Genomic DNA, 19,938 nt, shown 5'->3' on the forward strand with positions numbered 1-19,938 from the left:
CTGTGGTTAGCCTGGTACTCTCAAGAGAAGTTATCATCCTCCTTTTATTTGCTTACCACCAAAATCTACTTTCTTTTTTTTCTTTTGAACCTTTAGGCTTGAACTTAGCCAAACAGTTTCAAATAACGTCAGTTCCTTTGGGAGAGCTTCAGAGCTCATTTTTCTAACGGACTGGCTCTCCCCCTGGAAAAAAACACTGAGCCACAACTCTGGATGCTAGGCAGGAGTGGTAGCTTTTGGTCTTTTCAGCTTGCTTCTTCTAGCATTGAACCTTTGTCCTATGAGTGAGCTGGTGTTAGGAGGATTGGAGTTATAATGCTCTTGCCTGCCATGCATGGAGTTAAGCTGCTGTCCTACAAGTAAGGGCTAGGAAAAGGAAAGGAGCCTCCAGCAAACGGCCATCCTCACCACAAATTAAAGAGTTGAAGAGGAGGGCTCAACATGAATTTAATCTCTTCATCTCAGAGTTAAAGGGGAGGAGAAATGCAGTTCCTCCCTGTGAGATACCAAATCTCTTGCTTTAGAGCTAAGAGGAAAGGAGCCCTATTTTCTTTCTTCTGGGGTACAGTTTAATTACTGAGAAACAGTTTAATCATTTCAGGTGTAGCTTTTAAGATTTTTTAGATGGGACTACAGCAGCGTTCAGTCTAGGACTAACTGAAGCAAGATCCTTCTGCATATTCTACTCAATTCCTCATGTAGGTTTTCCAATATGGTTGATGGGAAAAGGCACTATTCCTAGCTCTGTCTGAGTTCTGGACATTGTTACCTTTAAACCTTTCAAGTGGTTTATCAGTCTTGGGTAGTTTCCTTGCCAGTATACACTAATCAATACTCTGCTGAATATTCATGAGGGACTATATGCGAATCTCTGGAGTTCTCTGTGTAGCTTTCTTCTCTCTGGTACTTGTGCTGCGGCAAATTCTAGCTGCCTTGGTTTCACTGGACTCATAGCTCTGTCTCCTCAACTCAAAAGTCTGCCAAGCTCTGTTTGGTTCCTCCTCCTTGCACTGTGGTCTGGAAGTCTCTCAAGGTGGTAGCTGGGTAAATTATAGGGCACACTTCATTAGTTTCCTGTATTTCAGGGATCACTGACCTTCATTACTTGATGTCCAGGGTCTTGAAAACCACTATTTCATATATTTTGACTTTTTTTACTGTTTTAAATAGGAGGGTAAATTCAGTTCCTATTGTTGCATATTGGCTAGAACAGACATCCTCTTTAACCATTTTTAGTCTCTTTCTGATTTTCAATTATCTCAGTCTTGAGATGTTAATTCTCCTGTTTGTAGTATCTGCTGACTTTTGTTCTTAATGAATTATTTCCTCATTTTCTGTAATTTTTTAAAAGTTCCTCTTTAATGGCAATTTCCTCCTTTGGAAATCCTAAGTGCCCTCGATGGAGGAAATGTTACTCTAGATCAGATGCCCAGTATAATCATGAGCCCAGGACCAACTTATATGTTAGTTTTTCAGAAAAACTTAAATATTTCTATATCACGTGGATGGGATGATTTTATATTCTGTGTAGTACACTTTGGGATGTTGATTTCTAATGGGAAATTTTTTTTTCCATCTAGATCCCTGGTTAAAAACAAGTTTCTCTTCAATCATTCCCTGAGTCTGTGGTAGAATTTTTCTATTCCTCTAATCACAGTTGAAAAGCCCTTCTAGGGTCCTGGCTTTATGGAGAAGTTTCAGGTTCCACTCCCCACCCTGAGCATCTCTTCTTTTTACATAGGCATTAAATCCCAAGTCTATAACCACTGAGTTTATTTCTGAATCTGAAAACAACTTACAGAGTCATTGCAAATAGTTTTTAGTTTGCTGGTCATTTTGGTACTTTGGAATGTTTTTCCTTTTTGGTGTATTCAGCTAGGCAATAAACTACTCATATTTAAATTCAACATTTCTAGATGTAGCAGAAGGTTTTCCATGTTAGCTAAGTGTACCATATTTGGGGAGTATAAATTCCCCACTAAAACATTAGGTGTGCATTATTATGGGGAGAGGGTCTGTTCTAGTTTGCTAGCTGCCAGAATGCAATATACCAGAATCAGAATGGCTTTTAAAAAGGGGAACTTAATAAATTACTAGTTTACAGCTTTAAGGCGGAGAAAATGTCCAATTAAAACAAGTCTACAGAAATGTCCAATCTAAGGCATCCAGGGAAAGATACCTTGGTTCAAGAAGGCTGATGAAGTTCAGGGTTTCTCTTTCAAGTGGAAGGGCACATGGTGAACACGGTCAGGGTTCCTCTCTCATCTGGAAGGGCACATGGCAGACAGCATCATCTGCTAGCTTCTTGTCCTGGCTACCAGTTTCATGAAGCTCCCTAGGAGGCATTTTCCTTCTTCATTTCCAAAGGTCGCAGGCTCATGGACTCTCTGCTTCATGGTGCTGCAGCATTCTCTGCTCTCTCCAAATTTTCTTCATTCTCCAAAATGTTTCCTCTTTTATAGGACTCCAGAAACTTATCAAGACCCACCCAAATGGGTGGAGACATGTCATCACCTAATCTAGCTAAACACCACTCCTGGTTACATCACATCTTCAGGGAGATGATCTAATTACAGTTTCAAACATACAATGCTGAATAGGGATTAGAGGAAACGGCTGTCTTTACAAAATGGGATTAGTATAAAACATGGCTTTTCTAAGGGACACACATCCTTTCAAACCAGCACAGGGTCCATAACGTTAATAAGATTCTCAAACAGGTCAGTGCCCAAACAAAGGTTAAGAATAATTACTTTTAACCTTTGATCTGTTTGCTTAAAGTTTTACAGTGAAAGTGCTATATATTCCAACAAATTCAGGAACTCTTTGACTTTATCTTTCCCCCATATACAATTATGTTGTCTAGATATTTCAAGTTAATGTATCCTCATATCTTTTATAACCTTTCTATGTCCGTAAATGAAATCTATTTTTTAAAAAAATATTTTCTTAAAAAAACATTATCAATGGTCACCAGAGAAAAGACCCTAGACATCTCCTTTGAATATAAACACATAAATATTTATCAAAAAGAAGAATGGGGGAGGAAGAGAGAAGGAGAAAGGGACTAATCTAAGGAATTAATGTAATAAAAAGAATTTCAACTAAGTACATTATGAAGATGTTTAAGATTAGAAAAGTGGGAAAAAGAAGTTAGCCCTCAGAGCTGGGGATCACATTCAGAGAATCCATCTGTTTTATTAAACTACTCTTTGAGGAAACCACATAACATCCTTGATTTTTACTCTACATACACAGGGGCGAAGTGGACTATCCAGCAAAAAGAAAATATAGATATGTAGCTCAAGCATCCATTAGGATTAAGGTGTTGAAATGGTTGAATAATTAAACACTTACATGAATTAAATTAGAGAAAAAGTACTCATTATAAAAGATTACCTTTTTAGTTTGGAGAAGAGTCAATGAAAAAATTGAGAATCATTTAATTAACCTTGCCATTTATCCATGTTGGATTTTAAGGAAACATACTATTTAAATAAACACACATAATTAGATAATCTATCTCCTCGGGAAATTATTATTAGATACATACAGATATAGGTCAGAAAAGCAATGGAACAACTTATAAGACTAGTCTGTTTTGGAAAACTGCAGGTAGCTTAATATTTATAGCTGACGTGCTGCTTTGCTATTCTTAAATGAAATAAAATTCAATATAATACTATTTACTCGGTAGCTATTCACTCCATTTGGTTCCTTCAATAGCATCATTATTAATTAGCAATAATGGTATTAAAGAAAAAGGTAGAATTTCTGCCTTCTAAGGACTTTATTTCTTTTAAAATGTTCTTTAAAGTGTTACATAATTTATATATTAACAGCCAAATCCTAAGACTGTCATGAGTATAGAAGATTGACTTCCTGTGATTTAATCTACTTAATACATAAGGAAACATTACCTGCCCCAAAACCAACATGACTACATGAATTTTCCATTCAAAAATAAATATTTTCCATATGATTCTCTGCTAGCAACTAAAAGCTGCCTATCAAGAGGAGTTTTTATATTGAGAAGTCTTACTGATGTAGTAAAACAAACATACATGGGATTCAAAATTAGACAGACAAAGCTAAATCTGACTACCTGCTCTGCCACTTAGTTGTATGATATTGGCAAAGTGATTTAACATCTGAGTCTCAATTTATCAGAAAAAGTGAGTTGTATTACAACCAAGTCACAAGATTGTTGTGAGAATTACATGTTAAAAAAAATACCTATCGTAATGCTAAAAAAAACACAACAACCAAACAACAACGAAAACAATAACCAGAGTGAGATTGTGGGACATACCCATTCTAGCTACCTCTTTTCTTCCCTTCCTGTAAGTAAATGCTGTCCAAGCCTTCCCTGTATTGCGAAAGGAATTATGTAACAGGTACTAAAATTTTTACAAATAGTCTGTCACTTCAGGGTTCTAACTAAGGCCAAGTCTTCTCAAACCTACTCATTTATAAAGTTCCAGCTGTGTCCTTAGCACTTTTCTATCATCTAGGGAACACTTTGTTTTCCTAGAACAAACAAAATTTTCTAGTTTGGTAAAAAGGGCACTCAATGGAATGTAACTTCGGACAAGACATTTAACCTTCCTTAGACCAAATATCCTCCTCTAACCAGCAGAACGGGCATCACTTGAGAGATTGCTAGAAATGCAGAATATTAGGCCTACTATATTCCAGTAGAGTATATTACTAATTACCCAGACTAAACTGAATAAAAATTTGTATTTTACCAAGACCCCAGGTGATTCATATTCACATTAAAGTTTGAGAAGTACAACTCCATACAGTAAGGGGATGTCCCTTGAAGCTGTTTCTCATGAAAATCAGATCTGACAACATTGGGACCTGTATACTCATAGGGCAACAGTTGGTTGGAGGTGAGTAGCAGCTTCTCCCCATTAGATGGGGCACTGTACTCTCTCTAGCTCTCAATCCTCATCTGGTCCACTTCATTTATTTATGCTAACTGCATAGGTGTCTACTTAGCCTCTAATCTAAATTAAAGATTTCAAGCAGAATTAAGAAAGTCCCCTTTTCAGTAAAAAAGAGGTATCTTCAGAAGAAAAATATCATAACTGTATTTTTAGGTGAATGGGAAAAAACTGTTCACTTACCTTGACGGGAAGTAGTGTGGTCCAGGTAGGAAGTAGGGGTGATGAAAAGAGAATCGTGGAGGTGTCCCAAACAGTGTGGCTGGATGGCCTAGAGGAGGAGGCTGGTAAACATGTGAGTGTGGAATGGGAGGACCCTGGGGGATTGAAGCACTTCTGGGACAAGTGGAAACGCTAGGATACTCCTTGGGAGGCTGGATAGTCGAGGTTGCAAATCTGGCATAGGCAGTGCTTGCACTAGTTGGAATCCTGCTGGTGCTCTCCAGAGAGACAGGGGTGGGTCTCTTCACAGAGCAACTGGATGTGGAATGCAGTCGATGAGTGTCCGTTTGGGAAGGCCCAGCAAAGCGCTGTGGTGGGAGTGCTGGGTGGAGAGGCATACTTGAAGCCTGGACGGCCACCTGGGCAGCACTTGAGACACTCGGCTGGAAAAGTGTGATGGGGCTTGGAAGCTGGACTGCAGGTGTGGGCAGCTGGATGGCAGGTGGGGCTTCACCTTTAGAAATAAAAATAGCACAGGTCAGGCATTAATTGAGTCATACCATGTTTTCCATTTTTCAACAGAATTTAATAATAGAGGCCTTCACTAACCACCTTACTTTATATCCAATTACTCTATTTATTTCACAAAATGCAATTACTCTATTTTCCTAATAGCATTTTTTTTTTGTATGCTGTATGGCAGGGTCAAAACATTTCATTATTTTTCCATGTGAGTATTGCAGCACCATATGTTGAAATTTCTGTTTGTTTGTTTTTGTTTGTTTTTGCTTGTTTTTTTTGAGGGAAGTGCATGGACTGGTAATCAAACTGGGTCTCCCGCCTGGCAGGCAAGAATCCTACCACTGAACTATCTTTGCACCCCCTTCCTGACAGCATTTTTAACAAACTGAGGCTGCCTTGCTTACTTACTTACATTTTCTGTCTCTTTTTCCCAACCAGACTCTAAGTGCCACGAGCTGAGAATACCTTTCTGTATCCTCAGAGCACAAAATTCCACCTGGCACAAAGTAGATCCTTAAATATTTTGTGGATGAGTAAATGAGTGGAAAAAATTTTGATTGACTGAAAGAATGAATACACAAACGCTGGTATTCACATAAATACAGTTCTAAATGAAATAACATGAACTACTAACAGTGGCTACCTTTAAGGAGTGGTAATTTGGGAGCAGGGTCAGTGCCAGCAGTACTTAACAGTACTGTTTTAGTTTTCTATTATCTAAATATATTAACTTTATTTTTAATATCAACAGGGGTATCTAGGTAGAGGTATGGGTCATTCTATTTTGTAACTTCTCTGTATTAAACTGATTATAATAAACACAATAAACTTCAGCTAAATTATAAATGGCACTTAATTTTTAAATTTTTAATTGATAAAATTTAAGTGATAAAAATAATTAACAAAATTATTGCACTTACTGCATTCAATGTGAACACAGAAGGAAATTCTCAAGTGAAAATGATACTTGTCAAAAATCAGCAATTTGTGACACATATAAAAGGAATACTACTGCAGCAGGGCATAATGGATGAATCAGAATTTTGAAAGGTAAATGAAATAATTGAATGTATGATTTTTCTGTTCCTGTAGGTGAGAGGACTGCTGACTGAATTGCTGAATTATCCAGATGACGCAACTAGCCTAAACTTAAACTTTTCTAAAGACATACAGATAGAGGCCTTAGCAACTGGGTCATAATTCAGTTTATTCCAATGCACTTAGGTCTCTGCTAATAAAGAAGATGCAGTATAAGACAGACTCTGTGGTTAGAAGATGGTCAGAGGCAGAAATCAATGTGTATCTTCTCTCAACCATATCCAGATAAGACCCTCCTATTCTTCCCCTCCTTCCTTCCCACCAGATAAATCAGATAATGTTCCTCTTAAACTGGAAGTAGGGATTTAAAGGATATACCCATGTGTTTTGAGATGGCCTCTGACTTTGTGAAGCAGAGGTAACACAGGAGCAAGTTCTAAATGAAGCTGTCCTAAGTTTTAGTTGATGGGGTTACATGGACTGACTCTCCCATCTGTGAGGAACAGACCCTAGTCAAACCTTTATGATTTATCAAGCACAAGGTAATTTTAACTCTTCCATGTTCCCTCAGAACCTTGGTAACACATCATAAAATAATGTAAATCTTCACATAATTATCTGCATGTCTGTACACCACAATCACCAAAGCGAGAGCATGAGAGCAGGAACTATTTTATTCATGTTTGTATTTCTAGATTTAGCAAAAGCCTGGGTAATAAAAGTTAAGAAAGGTATGAATGGATGAAAGAAAGAACTAGTGAAAGCCTACAGCTAAGAGTACTTCTAATTTTGTATAAGGAGATCTAAACCTCCCCTATATAACTATGAAACCAGGCTAACTTATAAAAATACTGAAAGTTCTATTAACTGAATTATCACTGTACTTGAGATATCTACACCTACAATCTACTTTTGACACAGATTTCTTTTGCCTATACCCAGTAAAAAAAGCTCTTAGCCCTTAGTGAACAAGTACAGTTCTTTCTAGGCAAAGGAAACATAAATTACAAGAATTCATACAAGAATGGCCAAGGAAGTTTCAGTTCAGTGTTTGAAGAAGGAAGTGACTTATCTTTTAGCTGATACCAAATGTTATTTTACACAAAAGATTTCTTATTTAAAAAGGTAGCTAGTGAGGCATAGGGTGATAACCACGTATTCATTCAAATCAACAAATATTTTCTAAGCAATTAACACGTCAGGCATTGTTTTGATCTGAAGTCAAGTCACCAGATACATAAAGAATTATATGAAAATATATTGAAGATGTCCTAAATGTCAAAATTCAGGTTGGTACTCAGGAAGTTAAAATCTGCAGCATTCAGTTATAAACTGTTAGTGAATAGAGAAGATTTATGAGAAAAGCAGAGCTCTAATGTGTGAAAGTATGAATAAGGTATGGTTAAAACTAGCCAATTACCTGTTTCTTCTGTCTTTAGCACACAGTTGGATTGCATTTCCCAGCCTCCCTTGCAGTTTAGAGTGGTTAAGAGCTACCCAATGGCTAAGAGCTACCCATTTCTGGAGTTGGACCATAAAAAAACCTCACACATGATCTCCCATGCCATTTCCTCTTCTGCAGGCATACTAGTACAATGGCCTTGGATGCCACATATTGAAGATAGCAGAACCACAGGTTAGAAGTCTGGGTCCGTGAATCACTTCTTAGAAGAGAGACCTCTATTGACAAGATATACCCACTTTGGACTTTCCATAGATAAAAAATAAACTTTGTTTTTAAACCATTATGTTTTGGTGCTTGTTAAAGCAGCTATCATTATCTAATCATTATGTGATATAAACAGAATAATTTTAGATTTATAGTAACTTACTATCACAGGAACACGAGAAAATTTAAAATATACTTTTAAGCAATTCTTGCAAATCTCCCACCACCGAGTCCCAAAGAGGAAGAATCCACTGTATGTGCTGAATGGCCAAAAGGTGCAAGTAGACTTTGGTTGTGTGACTGGTATGAACAGTAAAAAAGCAGAGAGAAGAAAAAACTGAGAACAGATCAAATTTCTCCACAAGAAAAAGTTGTGTGGATGATGATATTGTGATACACCAAGTATGGAATGTTCATATGTCAGGAATGTTCGTGTTTGTATGTTGTTTTATTTGGTCAATTTAAAAAAAAAGTTGTGTAGAGGTAGTAAGAATGTGGCTGGCGTGAGAGAAACGGGCAAAGAGAGAAATGTCTGTTTTCCTCTGGAAGCCATGTGTGAGGGACCTTGTGGAATCAGAACAGTAAGGTTTCTAGAGAAATTGAGCAAGAGACAGAGAAGGATATAGAGACAGAAGAAGGAAATGGAAAATTGGGAAGAAGAGTTAGGCAATTACTAAGAAAAGTGGGACATTGGGGAGAGAGAAAGGTAATGAGAAAGGAGCCCCAAGAAGACTTACTATATGTTGAACCATGTGATTCTTCTTTCCCTGTCACCTCAAGTACACCTGCAATAAAGAACTACATCACATTTAAAGGAATTTTTGAACTAGATTAGTGTTTCTTATGGATATAACATTGTGCTCTAATGGACCTAAGGCAGTATCCTTTGTCCAGAATGGACAAAGACACCTTCTTTTTTGGATTTTCACAGTATCAGATTTATGGAGGTTTCTGTTTTGTTTCGTTTAATCAAGAAGAGGTGTATAAACCCAAATGGCTCCATATATCTATTACCAAAACATTAAAATAGTGGTAAACATTTTTAACTAAAAATTTACAAATCAGGCTTGAGAAACAAAATGCAGATATAATAATCTAACCAGAAAGTTAGCATACATACAAAGTGACATTTTAAAGCCAGGCTAAAATAATATACCTTCTAGCAAAGTTCTAAAAGCCTTTTAAAGCAGAATAAACACATCTGAATGTGTAACATAAAACAAGGATGCTGGCGTAATCGGTATCAAAGGCATTTGATAAACAAAGGCATCTAAAGAGAACTCTGGACTATCATGCTGAAAGTTCTTTCAGAAACTAGAAACAGGAGAAGAGTTGGGGATGTGACATTAAACGTGAGAGTAAACATAATGCACTGGACATAAAAATAATACCAGACAAGAAAGGTACTATCTATTCTATCAAACAAATAGTAAAATTATTTCATTTATATTTATTCTTTCTACAACCACCTCCTGAACTCTTAGACAGCAGAGACCATGAAAATGTCTGTATATGCTGTCCATGGCACAGAGTTTGACCCATTAAACATTAGGTGGGGGGGGGGGGGCTGGCAGAGCAAGGGGGCATGTAAGCATGCAACTGTGGCACTGGAATTTACCCTAAACTAAGAAGACATCTGAAATGGAAACATTCACCGAAAAGAGGGAGACTACCAAATTACACTGCCTGGTTTCAAATAGATAGACTGAATATCATAATGGGATAAAACTCTGACGGGAAGAGTCTAATATAGGATAAATGATTGCTTACTAGAACAAAAAGGTCTAATAGAATACACAGTAAAATGAAATAAGCTTTATGGAGAGCTGAATAACCAAGAAACACTACTAGAAAATTTATGAATTCTATAGATAAAATTTATAGGAATTTATCTATGCTGTAGTGATCACAACATATTTTAAAAATTTAAGATTCTGACTAAAGAAAAATGCAAAGAATTCCACCCTGGAGTTATGTGATTTTTGGAAGTATAGATATTGGCTAGGAAAAAAAAAGGCTGATAGAGATGATTAAATAAGTCCCTAGAAAATGAAGTTTATAATGCTAAAAATCCAGAAGAAAAAAATGTGCCTCAAATGAGAAAGTTGCTACGTCTAAGTGGCCAAATCAAAGAGTGCTCATCAAAAGGGAAAGGTGTCTTTTTAAAGTGTAAATACTTGTCCAGATGTGTAAAACAGAGATATCACCAAGGATTATTAATCAGATGCAAATAAGCTAAGCAGTCCAAAGGAAAATTGAAGGAGCCACATGTGAAGGACCTCAAAGTCAATACCAACTGGCTCTTTAAATACTTTTAAAGCAAGAAGAGAACAATCAGTGGAATTACTTAGTTATTACAATACAAAAGGTATGTGAAAAGAAAACAAATTCAATAAACCTCTTCCTACTAAGTAAGACCTTAAGATTATTTCTGGACCCTAGTTAATTTTCAAAGCAGATAGGTTAAGAACATTAAATCAACAACAGTAATGGCAAGTTGACAAAATGTTCTGATCCAAATTGACAAAACAAATATAAATAAATCAGTAAGGCTGGGTGGTAAGAATTGTAGATAAACTCAAAATAGAACTGAAAAACCATTAGATCAATCAGGAACAAATGTCATCTCTACCAGAGTATTTTTGGGGGCTTCAACATAACCTCCAACCACTGGAAGTAGTGATGTTGGATACTATGACTTGCTGAGCCTATTTTTGACACCTAAAAAGATGGTAATTTTCTGTTTGAGCAAAGTCATACCTAACTACTTAGGGAGCACAGTAGCAGATAAATCTTATTAAGTATTAAAAGACATATCTGAGAAAATAATTCTCAAATTATTATTATGAGATAATGAGCTCTGTTCATCATTTGAGACCCAATAAAGGAATCTTTACTACACTAGATATTACCAGATATAAGGGATATTATAAATAAACAAAAAATCATTATCTTGCTTTAGCGTTGATTCCTGTTGTATATGGATCTGAAACGCATCATTCTGCCTACCATATTTAAACACAACATAATGGATTCAAGAACCTCACCAACATTAGAATAAAATTTTCTAATTTTTAGCCACCTTATATCATTGCTCAAGTTTGCATAAAATTAATATTATTGTATAAAACTGGCAGTTGCCTCAAATAGAACATTGATACATCTGTTTCTGGGAATAGAAGATACACAGCATTTAATGGCTGGTAGAAGCAGATAGAGAGGAAGTCTTGGACAGAAGGATAAAAAGAATAAACATATATTATAAAAACAAATCAGAAGTAATGCTGTAGACAAACAAGTCAAGTGAAAATTTTACAGTTAGCCTAGACTGAAATATGGGATTAAAGGAGACACTAACAAATACTAAGAGGTGAGAGTGCCTGACTGTGCTGGGAGAGAACAGGACTTGGGATCAGCTTTCTGTACCTTGCTTTTGAGCCTAGACATCTGTTGCTACCAGTTGCTAAAAAGATAAATGGAAAAAAAAAAACAATGAAAAATACTTAAAATTCTAATAAGTCAATTTCCAAGATATCTAAAGTTTTCCGCACATAGGAACGGCCTTATTACAGGAATAATCTGAGCAGGTGGAACCTGGTAAGAAAAGTAGTTTTAGAACAAGCAATAGCATCTAGTGGAATGTATAAAGCTCTTCCTATGAGATAGCTAAAATCCGTTCTGGAAAAACAAAACAATTTTGGATAGCACTATATATAACAAGTTATTAACTAGGTTCTCAATTTTGGGTTTTTAAAAGCTAAAGTAAAGAATTGCTGATAGAGGAGTGATTTAAGGAAAGACAATATAATGAACTTTCCGCAAAAAAATATTTGGTAGAAAACAGATTATTTCAGTTGCTTTTTTTTAGAGCAATGAGAAAATGATCTTAACAGATTATTCATTACTAAGTTCCAGGACACAACGTCTCATGATCTCTTTAGCAAGGCATTCTTTCATGCTGATAGTAAAAAGACACTTCTATTTCCTATTGAATTACTTCACTAATTTCCTGCAGTATCTGCCTAAACTGTGTGCTCATCCTGATTTCCTTAAAAGGTCTGAGGTTTTACCCATGGAATATCTGCAACCCTTGCAAACCAGATGCTTTGATATCTTCTTAAACTTTTCGTTCTCCAATTAAATTTTCTCTTGATTTTTTCCTTAATTTTTGTTGTTTTAAATTCTTAAGTCTAACAGAAAAGAAATTTCTACTTGAGGTAAAATTTTCATGCAGCTCTTCAAAAAACAGCAATCTACTATAAAATCAACTCACCAACTGGATGAGTGATGGTATTCTGTAGGCTGGGAATAACCACAGAGTAGGTAGATGAGCGATAAGGATAAATTGTTGTAGGATTTGTAGAGATGATATTCTGTGTGGTACCAGAAAATACATTGGAAACACTTAGAGGGAAGCGCTTTCGCTTCCCTGGACGAGGCTGATAAACCCAACCTATAGAAGAAGATAGGCTATTTTTAATTCAAATGTATATACCCTATTTAGCCTTTAGTCTTTAAATAGTTCTTTTCATATTAAATATATTAGGCACTTCTAAGGTTTTAAAAGTGAGTTACTGTCTAAGGTATCTTTTCTAGTTCTATGATAGTATGACTCTTCTAAAATGACTTCTAGAATGACTCTTCTAAAAGTGCATTTTAACATACATATCCATATATCTCCTAACTAGTGGCCAATGTTGTAATCCATAATTGTAAGAGCAAGGTCAAAGTCTTTTATCCAAAGACATACTGAATTTGCAGTTTAATCTGCATCAAAGCCATTGAACTTGAATCCCAAAGTCTTTTCTGTAACTATAAAACAAAGTCCCAATTACTTATTCATCAATTCCCATTTTCTCACTTCCTAAAAGATACAATTGTCTGAATCTTACAGTGCAATGGTCACTAATGACCAGTTATTATTTTTAAGGCTGGTTCAATAAGAGTTATGCTCCTGTACCTAGCCATCTCCAAGTCTCAAGCCACCCAATTTTCTTCCACAGGCAGAAGATTGGGGTTGTGGAAGTTGGAGTCACTGTATAAACAAAGAATCACCAGTTCCCCATAATGCTGCCTTTGATCTTCTCCCCTAGAACCTCTTCACTCATATTTCAGGAAAAAAAAAATCCAAACTACTATTTTCCCATCATGCACACTCACACTGGCCACACACTGCATTACTCAAGCGTAACCTCAATATCCTCACTGCTGGGGAGGAACCAGACTCATTCCAAACTGTATCTTGATTGGGATAAATATATCAGTTGGAAGGCAGGACTATGTTCTGATAGCCATAGATATCAAAATGGAGCATGGTGCATTCTCATTGCCTTTAAGTGTGCCTGAATAGTTTATTCTGTTGCTATGATTTTAACACCACATCTTCTAGTACATTTGCAAAATGATAGCCTAGAAATAAATCTCAGCTTTTTCCATTCATTCAAATGAAAATTTAAGAGACCTTTATTATATGTTCCCATATGTCTGAAAATAAAAACAACAGAGTTAAGCAAGAACTCTGAAGTTTCAAGTTTATATATATTTAATCAAAACCACAGTAAAACTGTATATCCCCTGATTTGTATTAGTCAATAAATATAAGACCAGAAAACCTCTGTTTGGTTCTATTTAAAGAAACTTATGCCCACATCAATTCAATCATTACAATATTAGGCATTATTTTCTTTATTGCATATATCAGATTAGAAAAAAAATACACATTTTTGCCTTTCAATCTCATCCTAACCTAATCTTTACCTAAATTAACTAATTTAAAATAAATGAGAAAAGGCTTTATTTATTTTGTTTGATTACCAGGAAATTCCTCTCTGTGCTTTTCTTTAATCTTTTGTGCTTCATCATAATAGGGTTTCTTTTGTTCTTCACTAAGTTTGTTCCACTCTAACCCGAGCTGGACACTGATTTCTGCATTGTTGGCTGCTGGGTTAGCTTTGGCTAGTGCTGGCCGGTGGATCCTTGCCCAAACCATAAATGCATTCATGGGTCGCTTCACATGACCATTTCTGTCCTTACTGAAGGGAGTATCAGGTATTCCTACATGACAAAAATTAAGAGACTAAATTAATGTGCCACACCCACACCATTTTAAAGTGAAGTGCACCTCCATCTATATTTATTTGTTAAATATCTGGAGAAAATATAGACTTCAATATAACCAAAGAACTGCCAGTATTCCAGAATTCCTCATAACCCCCAAACTCAACATTCTAAACTGCTCAGAATGACTCTCTTTTTCCTCAAAAAGAATATACTAGTTGAAGACCCAATAAACTGTTGGTTTAGTACTCCTGTGAACTCTGTCAATATCTCTAAAAGCAATATTTAGTTTGTTGCCCATTAAAAATATTCTATCACTAGAGGGCAGGAATGATGAATTATTCAAGACCTAAGCCTAGCACAAGATGAGTGCTCCCTAATCGTTTAAAGAACTCATTTATATGCCACTGTAATGCTCATTAAAGCAAAATACTTATATAGTACTCTGTTAGTTGTATTTTACTATGAGATTGAACTCCTATCAAGGTGGTCAACACCAGCTGCATGTCTTGGGCAAAAAAAACAAAAGAAAAATAGTAAAAGTGACTTATCAAGAGTCATAGAGACCATTGAAATTACAATAAGAGGATTGGCTAAATTCAATCTCTTGTGTAATCATCAAAAATAAGTGTCTATAAACTTCCTATATTGTTTCTCTTTATTTTCGGGTTACTTGATGTATAAAATAAAAAAAAACTGCAAAGGATGACATAGTATAAAGAAAACTTGCCCTTTCCTTTAGAAAATAAAAACAAAGTTTAAAAATACAGATTAAAAAAAGCAAAAGGTGGGGAAAGGAGAAGTGCAGAAAAGAAAATAAGAACAAAACAATATAAAATTAATGGAAATTTGAACTGAAAACTAATATGACTTTTCAAGATATTTATAGGCACAATGTTCTGTCTGAACAGAATTTTAAGCTAAGAATTTCCTAACTGCATATATGGAAATACTAGACAGAAATAAAATATTTGTAGCTGCCCCTGCCATAGATATAGTCTTTTCTTGGAAAGGAATTTTTTCCTAGCTTATTCTACAGTGTTTTAAACACTTTTATAAGTCTTTGGTGTTTAAAAGAATAAATATTAAAGTGCTAAATTTAATCATGTACTGTTTACTACTAGAAAAATTTTACTGATTTTTTTTAAAAAAGAAGACAACCTCTATAATGAGTATAAACTTTCCTGTTTAAGTTTAGTCATTTTTCTTCAAGTCCCATTGCTTCTTTCATTTCTTGATACAAGTAAAAGCATACAGCTACTCTAGCACAATGCTTTTAATGTTATTTGTAGCATATAAACTGAGAATTCTGTGTTAACAAGAACATTTATATTTTCTATATTAACATTAGTCACATCTAAATTTCATCATTTACTGGACTTTAAAATAGATTTTTAAAAGTATTTTGGCATCGTGAATTTGTTAGTGTATTTTACTGGTATATGTACAAGTCAATCAGAAGTGATACCTGTGAAGACTCTGCCCTGACAACAATCAGTTCCATGATTTTATTTTCCTAGTATAGGCTTCTGAACTGCTGACATTGTCATCTATGGGGCAACACAGACGAAGCTTTGAAAACCAGATTCCCCTGCTGTCTAATACCTGCATCTGAGGGAAGTACGGTGAGCGGGACATCTTTGGTTTCAATTTTTACAGAAGGCTCCAGTAAGGATTGCATTTTAATAGGCACCGGTGTCAAGGGGACCTTGGTCAATCGTATCAGCTCTGAAGGCGGAGGTCCCTGAAACTGGATCCGGGCCCCAGGGGGGACGGTGTGGAGAGTCAAAGGGATTCTGAGGTCTTGCTGGTGAGACCCGAAGGCACTGGTCGGCTGGGCCAGAATGACCTCCTTTCTGCCATGGACCAAGCCATTGGACGCGGGTTCTATACTGAGCCTGCAGTCCTCACGGAGTCTCTCAGGCTCCTCCGTTTTGATGACTCCTCTGACGGCCGCCAAACTAATACCTTCACCTTTCGCCATGTCCCTCATGACCTCCTCCGATTCCAGCTTGCCCTTCTTTTCGTCCTCTCGGGGGCTGTCGAGGGCGGGCCCGGGGTCTTCAATCTTGGTCGCCCTGGAGGCCCTCGGGCCCGCCTCGACTGCCGTCCTAGGTCCCACCGATGTATCCAAACCCGGCCCGGTATCCTGCTTCTCAGCCTTAACGTGCAGCGCCCGGGCATGCGCTGGTTGCAATTCGGGCCTGCAGGGGGCGCCCTCGGACGCGGGCGGTGGCGGCAGCAACAGTAGCTCCGGCCTTAACTGCAGCAACCGCGCTTGCGCGGAGGAAGCGGTGACTTCGTCCCGGGCTTGAGGCGGTGGTGGCCCAGGAGGCAGCAGCAACACCTGCTCTGGCTTCCCCTGCAGCAGCCGCCGAGCCGCTAACGGTATACTCGACGCAGGGGCGTCACCGCACGAGGAGGCCACAGTAGCAATGGCGGCCGCGCACGGGGCAGGCGGTGACGAGGTGGGCTCGGCGGCCACTACCCGAAAGGAGGCGCCCTCGACCGGCAGCGGAGGCGGAGCGGGGCGCAACGGGCGCGGCGGTGTCAACCGCGGCAGTTGGAGCGGCTGAGGCAGCGGCTCCGGCCTGGCTCTCTCCATGGGGTGGGGGTGGGGGGCGCCCTGACCTAGCCTCCGCCGGGATTGTGAGCTCAGCCGTTTGTTGGCGGCCTTCCCCTATCCCTTTCGGTTAAGACCCTTCCAAGACCTTTGCTACCCAGAACCCTACGCGGTTCAAAACTGCAGCCTCCGTCTTGGCTTTACCCAATCACAAGCGTCCCGACACCCCTGGCCCACCAACCACAGGCGCTCTCTTCGGCCCCTCCCACCCGTGGCTCTCGCCTCGTGCCGGCCCTCGAATCACCCGCGTTGGCCGAGGCTGCGGCACGTGTTGCCCATTTTTCCCCTCCCACTCTGCTGAAGTTCTCTTCCGGCGGTTGTCCATAGTTACTCCTCCTCCGCGCAGAGCGGCAGACAATGGCGTTGCCCAGGAAACAGTGCGATTCCACACCACGGCGCTCCCAGTGGATGAAGTCGGCAAGCCTCTTACCAGGCTAGGAAATTGAGTCAAGTGCTTGAACTTTGTGCAGCAAGAATAAACGGCGGGCCGAGTACCCTAACGACGGCTTTTGGATCTTTGTAAAGGGTGACATTTTGCAACTTCTCAATAAGCCTATCATTTGAACTTGGTGGATCTTCTGTTCCAAGCACAGTAATCTCTAGTCAGGCATCAAATTATTCCTCAGGTCCACTGGTCCCTACTTGCCAAAGTACGTCCCGAATTCATCCACTTCTTTGGGTCTCAACGGCCACCCCCCTGTTCCAAGGCTCATCTTTCATCTGGATTCTACCGTAGCCGTCTAAATAGTACCCCTGCTTTTTTACCTTTGATCCAACCAGCTTTTCATCTCCCTCCCCCCATCATCTTTCAAAAATACAAATCTGGTTTTGTCCTACCTCGTTTCCTAAATCTCTGTTCCCAGGAATCCTCACTGGCCACGTGATAATTATCTAAAATCCTTAGCTAAGTCTATAAAGTCTTGGGCCCAACCTACTACTACTACTATTATTCCTCCTCATCCTCCTCGTTGCTCCACCCCAGCTATGTGGAACTCGGCCACACTGGCCTATCATTCTCTCCTACACGGGGGCTGTTGAACATGCTCAGAATGCTATTCCTCCTTTTGCGTTTAGTTAACTCTTCCAGCTCATTTTTCAAAATGCTGCTTAACTGGCATTTTTCTCAGGCACTTTCTGAAAAAAAAGTCTTCTTTAATCCTGAAATCAGGTCAAATTCCTTTTATGTATTCATACTTCCTGCACTGCTTTTGAAGTACTTACCGAAATTTGTAATTACACATTTCTTTGTATGATTAGTCTGCTGCCTCCTCCACTTGACTATAAACACCATGAAGGCAGAAGCATTTGTGTTTTTGTTCGTGGTGGATTACTAGTGCTAGGTGTGGCGTATTTCTCAGGGACTGGAGCCTAGCCAAACTTAAAATTTTTTAATCCTTCTCTCCCTCTCTACATTCACTCTCTGCCCTCCGTACCTGTAACCCCCCTCTCTGTTCCCCCCTTCCCCCTCTTGTCGTAGACCGCCCACTTCCGTAGCTCGCCACAAACCCACAGCCTTTCCTGTTTTTCTCCTCGCTTCTCTATTCCTAATTCTAGCTCCACACCTGCCTAAAGCTTAGCAACTGCCGCCTGGCTTGTGTGAGTGGCTGTCTCCCCCTGACGTGTGCGCCCGAGACTTCACCCCTCCCCGAGAGTACTTAAGCCCCACGCTTACCCCGCTCTGGGTCGTCCGAGCTCCGGGGTCTTCGGACCCCAGACGTCTCACTCCTCGGGTTCCCGGGTGGCCCATTCCGGTGTGTATCAATAAAGCTTTAACCTGCATCTGGCCTCAGTGAAGACTTTTCTCGCGACCGCCGGCTGGGGAAAGCGCCGGCTCCAGCTTACCCAGGTTAATTCCCTGCAAGCTCGCCCCCAAAACCACCCAGTGTACCAGTCCCGCTGCCCGACTGAAGCTATCAGCGGCAGCTAGGTATTGAGCCTGGGATTTGGTAGTCTTTCAGTTAAACATGTTGAATAAACAAGTTCAGTTTGTTCAATAAAAAAATAGTTGTGTGAATGAATAAACAAGGACTGCCACAGTCTAATAATAAAATAGCAATTACTACCTTTATTAAAGTCTTACTCTTATGCTTGGCACTGCACCAAAAGTCTTTTCCATGTTTATGCCGGTCCTTTTACTAGGATTGAATTTATTTCCACTTAGTATCCCCTAAAGAAAGAAATCCTGCATTAACATTTGGACATTTCTAAATGACCTTCTATCTAAAAGTTATAGGTTTATCTTGAAGAAGATAAGTTTTGCAGCCAAGACAAGTTAAATCCCAAATCATGACCAATTCTCTTTCTAATTCTTTAATCTCAAATGTGGTAAACAGAAGTTTTTTAATCTGGCAGATAGGCAAGGGCAAAGGTTCACAAACTTTTTTTATCTCATGAACCCTTTACATCTATACATATTATTGAAAACCTCAGAACTTTTGTTTATGTGGGTTATATCTATCAATATTTATTTATAAAAACTGAAAACTTTCAAAAATATGTAAATATTAATATATTTACATATAATCACATCTGTTAATAACACCTTGCATTAGTGTGGTACGTTATTATAATTGCACTATTAAGTGTGGTCCATAGTTTACATTGGGTTTCCATGTTTGTACGCTCCTGGTTTTTTTAAAATTTTTTCTGATATATATATAAGCTAAAATTTCCCCTTTTAACCACATTCAAATATATAATTCAATGCTGTTGATTACATTCACAATGTTATGATGCCATCACAAACCATCCATTGCCAAAACTTTTCCATCACCTCAAGTAGAAACTCTGTACAATTTAAGCATTAACTCCCCATCTAGTACTCTCACCCCAGTCCCTGATAGCCTAGACTTTCACGTTTGAGAATGATGTTAGTTGTAGGTTTTTCATAACTGCCATTATCAGATTAAGCGAGT

The 19,938-nt window shown here is 38.4% G+C and overlaps 1 protein-coding gene across 3 annotated transcripts in view; it reads right to left on the minus strand.

The window, feature by feature from the left end:
* The window catches only part of SOX30 (SRY-box transcription factor 30), a 52,647-nt gene extending 35,179 nt beyond the window's left edge, over positions 1–17,468 (minus strand). The window contains exons 1-5 of one of the 3 annotated variants that reach the window (XM_077137531.1): positions 16,006–17,458; positions 14,158–14,397; positions 12,617–12,796; positions 9,081–9,128; positions 5,136–5,628 (exon numbers count right to left, since the gene is read on the minus strand). In XM_077137531.1, the coding sequence (XP_076993646.1) occupies positions 5,136–5,628; positions 9,081–9,128; positions 12,617–12,796; positions 14,158–14,397; positions 16,006–17,005 (1,961 nt within the window). In that variant the 5' untranslated portion in view covers positions 17,006–17,458. Of the gene's footprint in view, positions 1–5,135; positions 5,629–9,080; positions 9,129–12,616; positions 12,797–14,157; positions 14,398–16,005 lie in introns of all 3 variants that reach the window. The other 2 variants (XM_077137532.1, XM_077137534.1) reach the window with 2 other exon arrangements.
* Between the last annotated feature and the right edge of the window lie 2,470 nt (positions 17,469–19,938).

Source organism: Tamandua tetradactyla, chromosome 20 (genome assembly GCF_023851605.1).
Source record: "Tamandua tetradactyla isolate mTamTet1 chromosome 20, mTamTet1.pri, whole genome shotgun sequence".
NCBI classification, from domain to species: domain Eukaryota; kingdom Metazoa; phylum Chordata; class Mammalia; order Pilosa; family Myrmecophagidae; genus Tamandua; species Tamandua tetradactyla.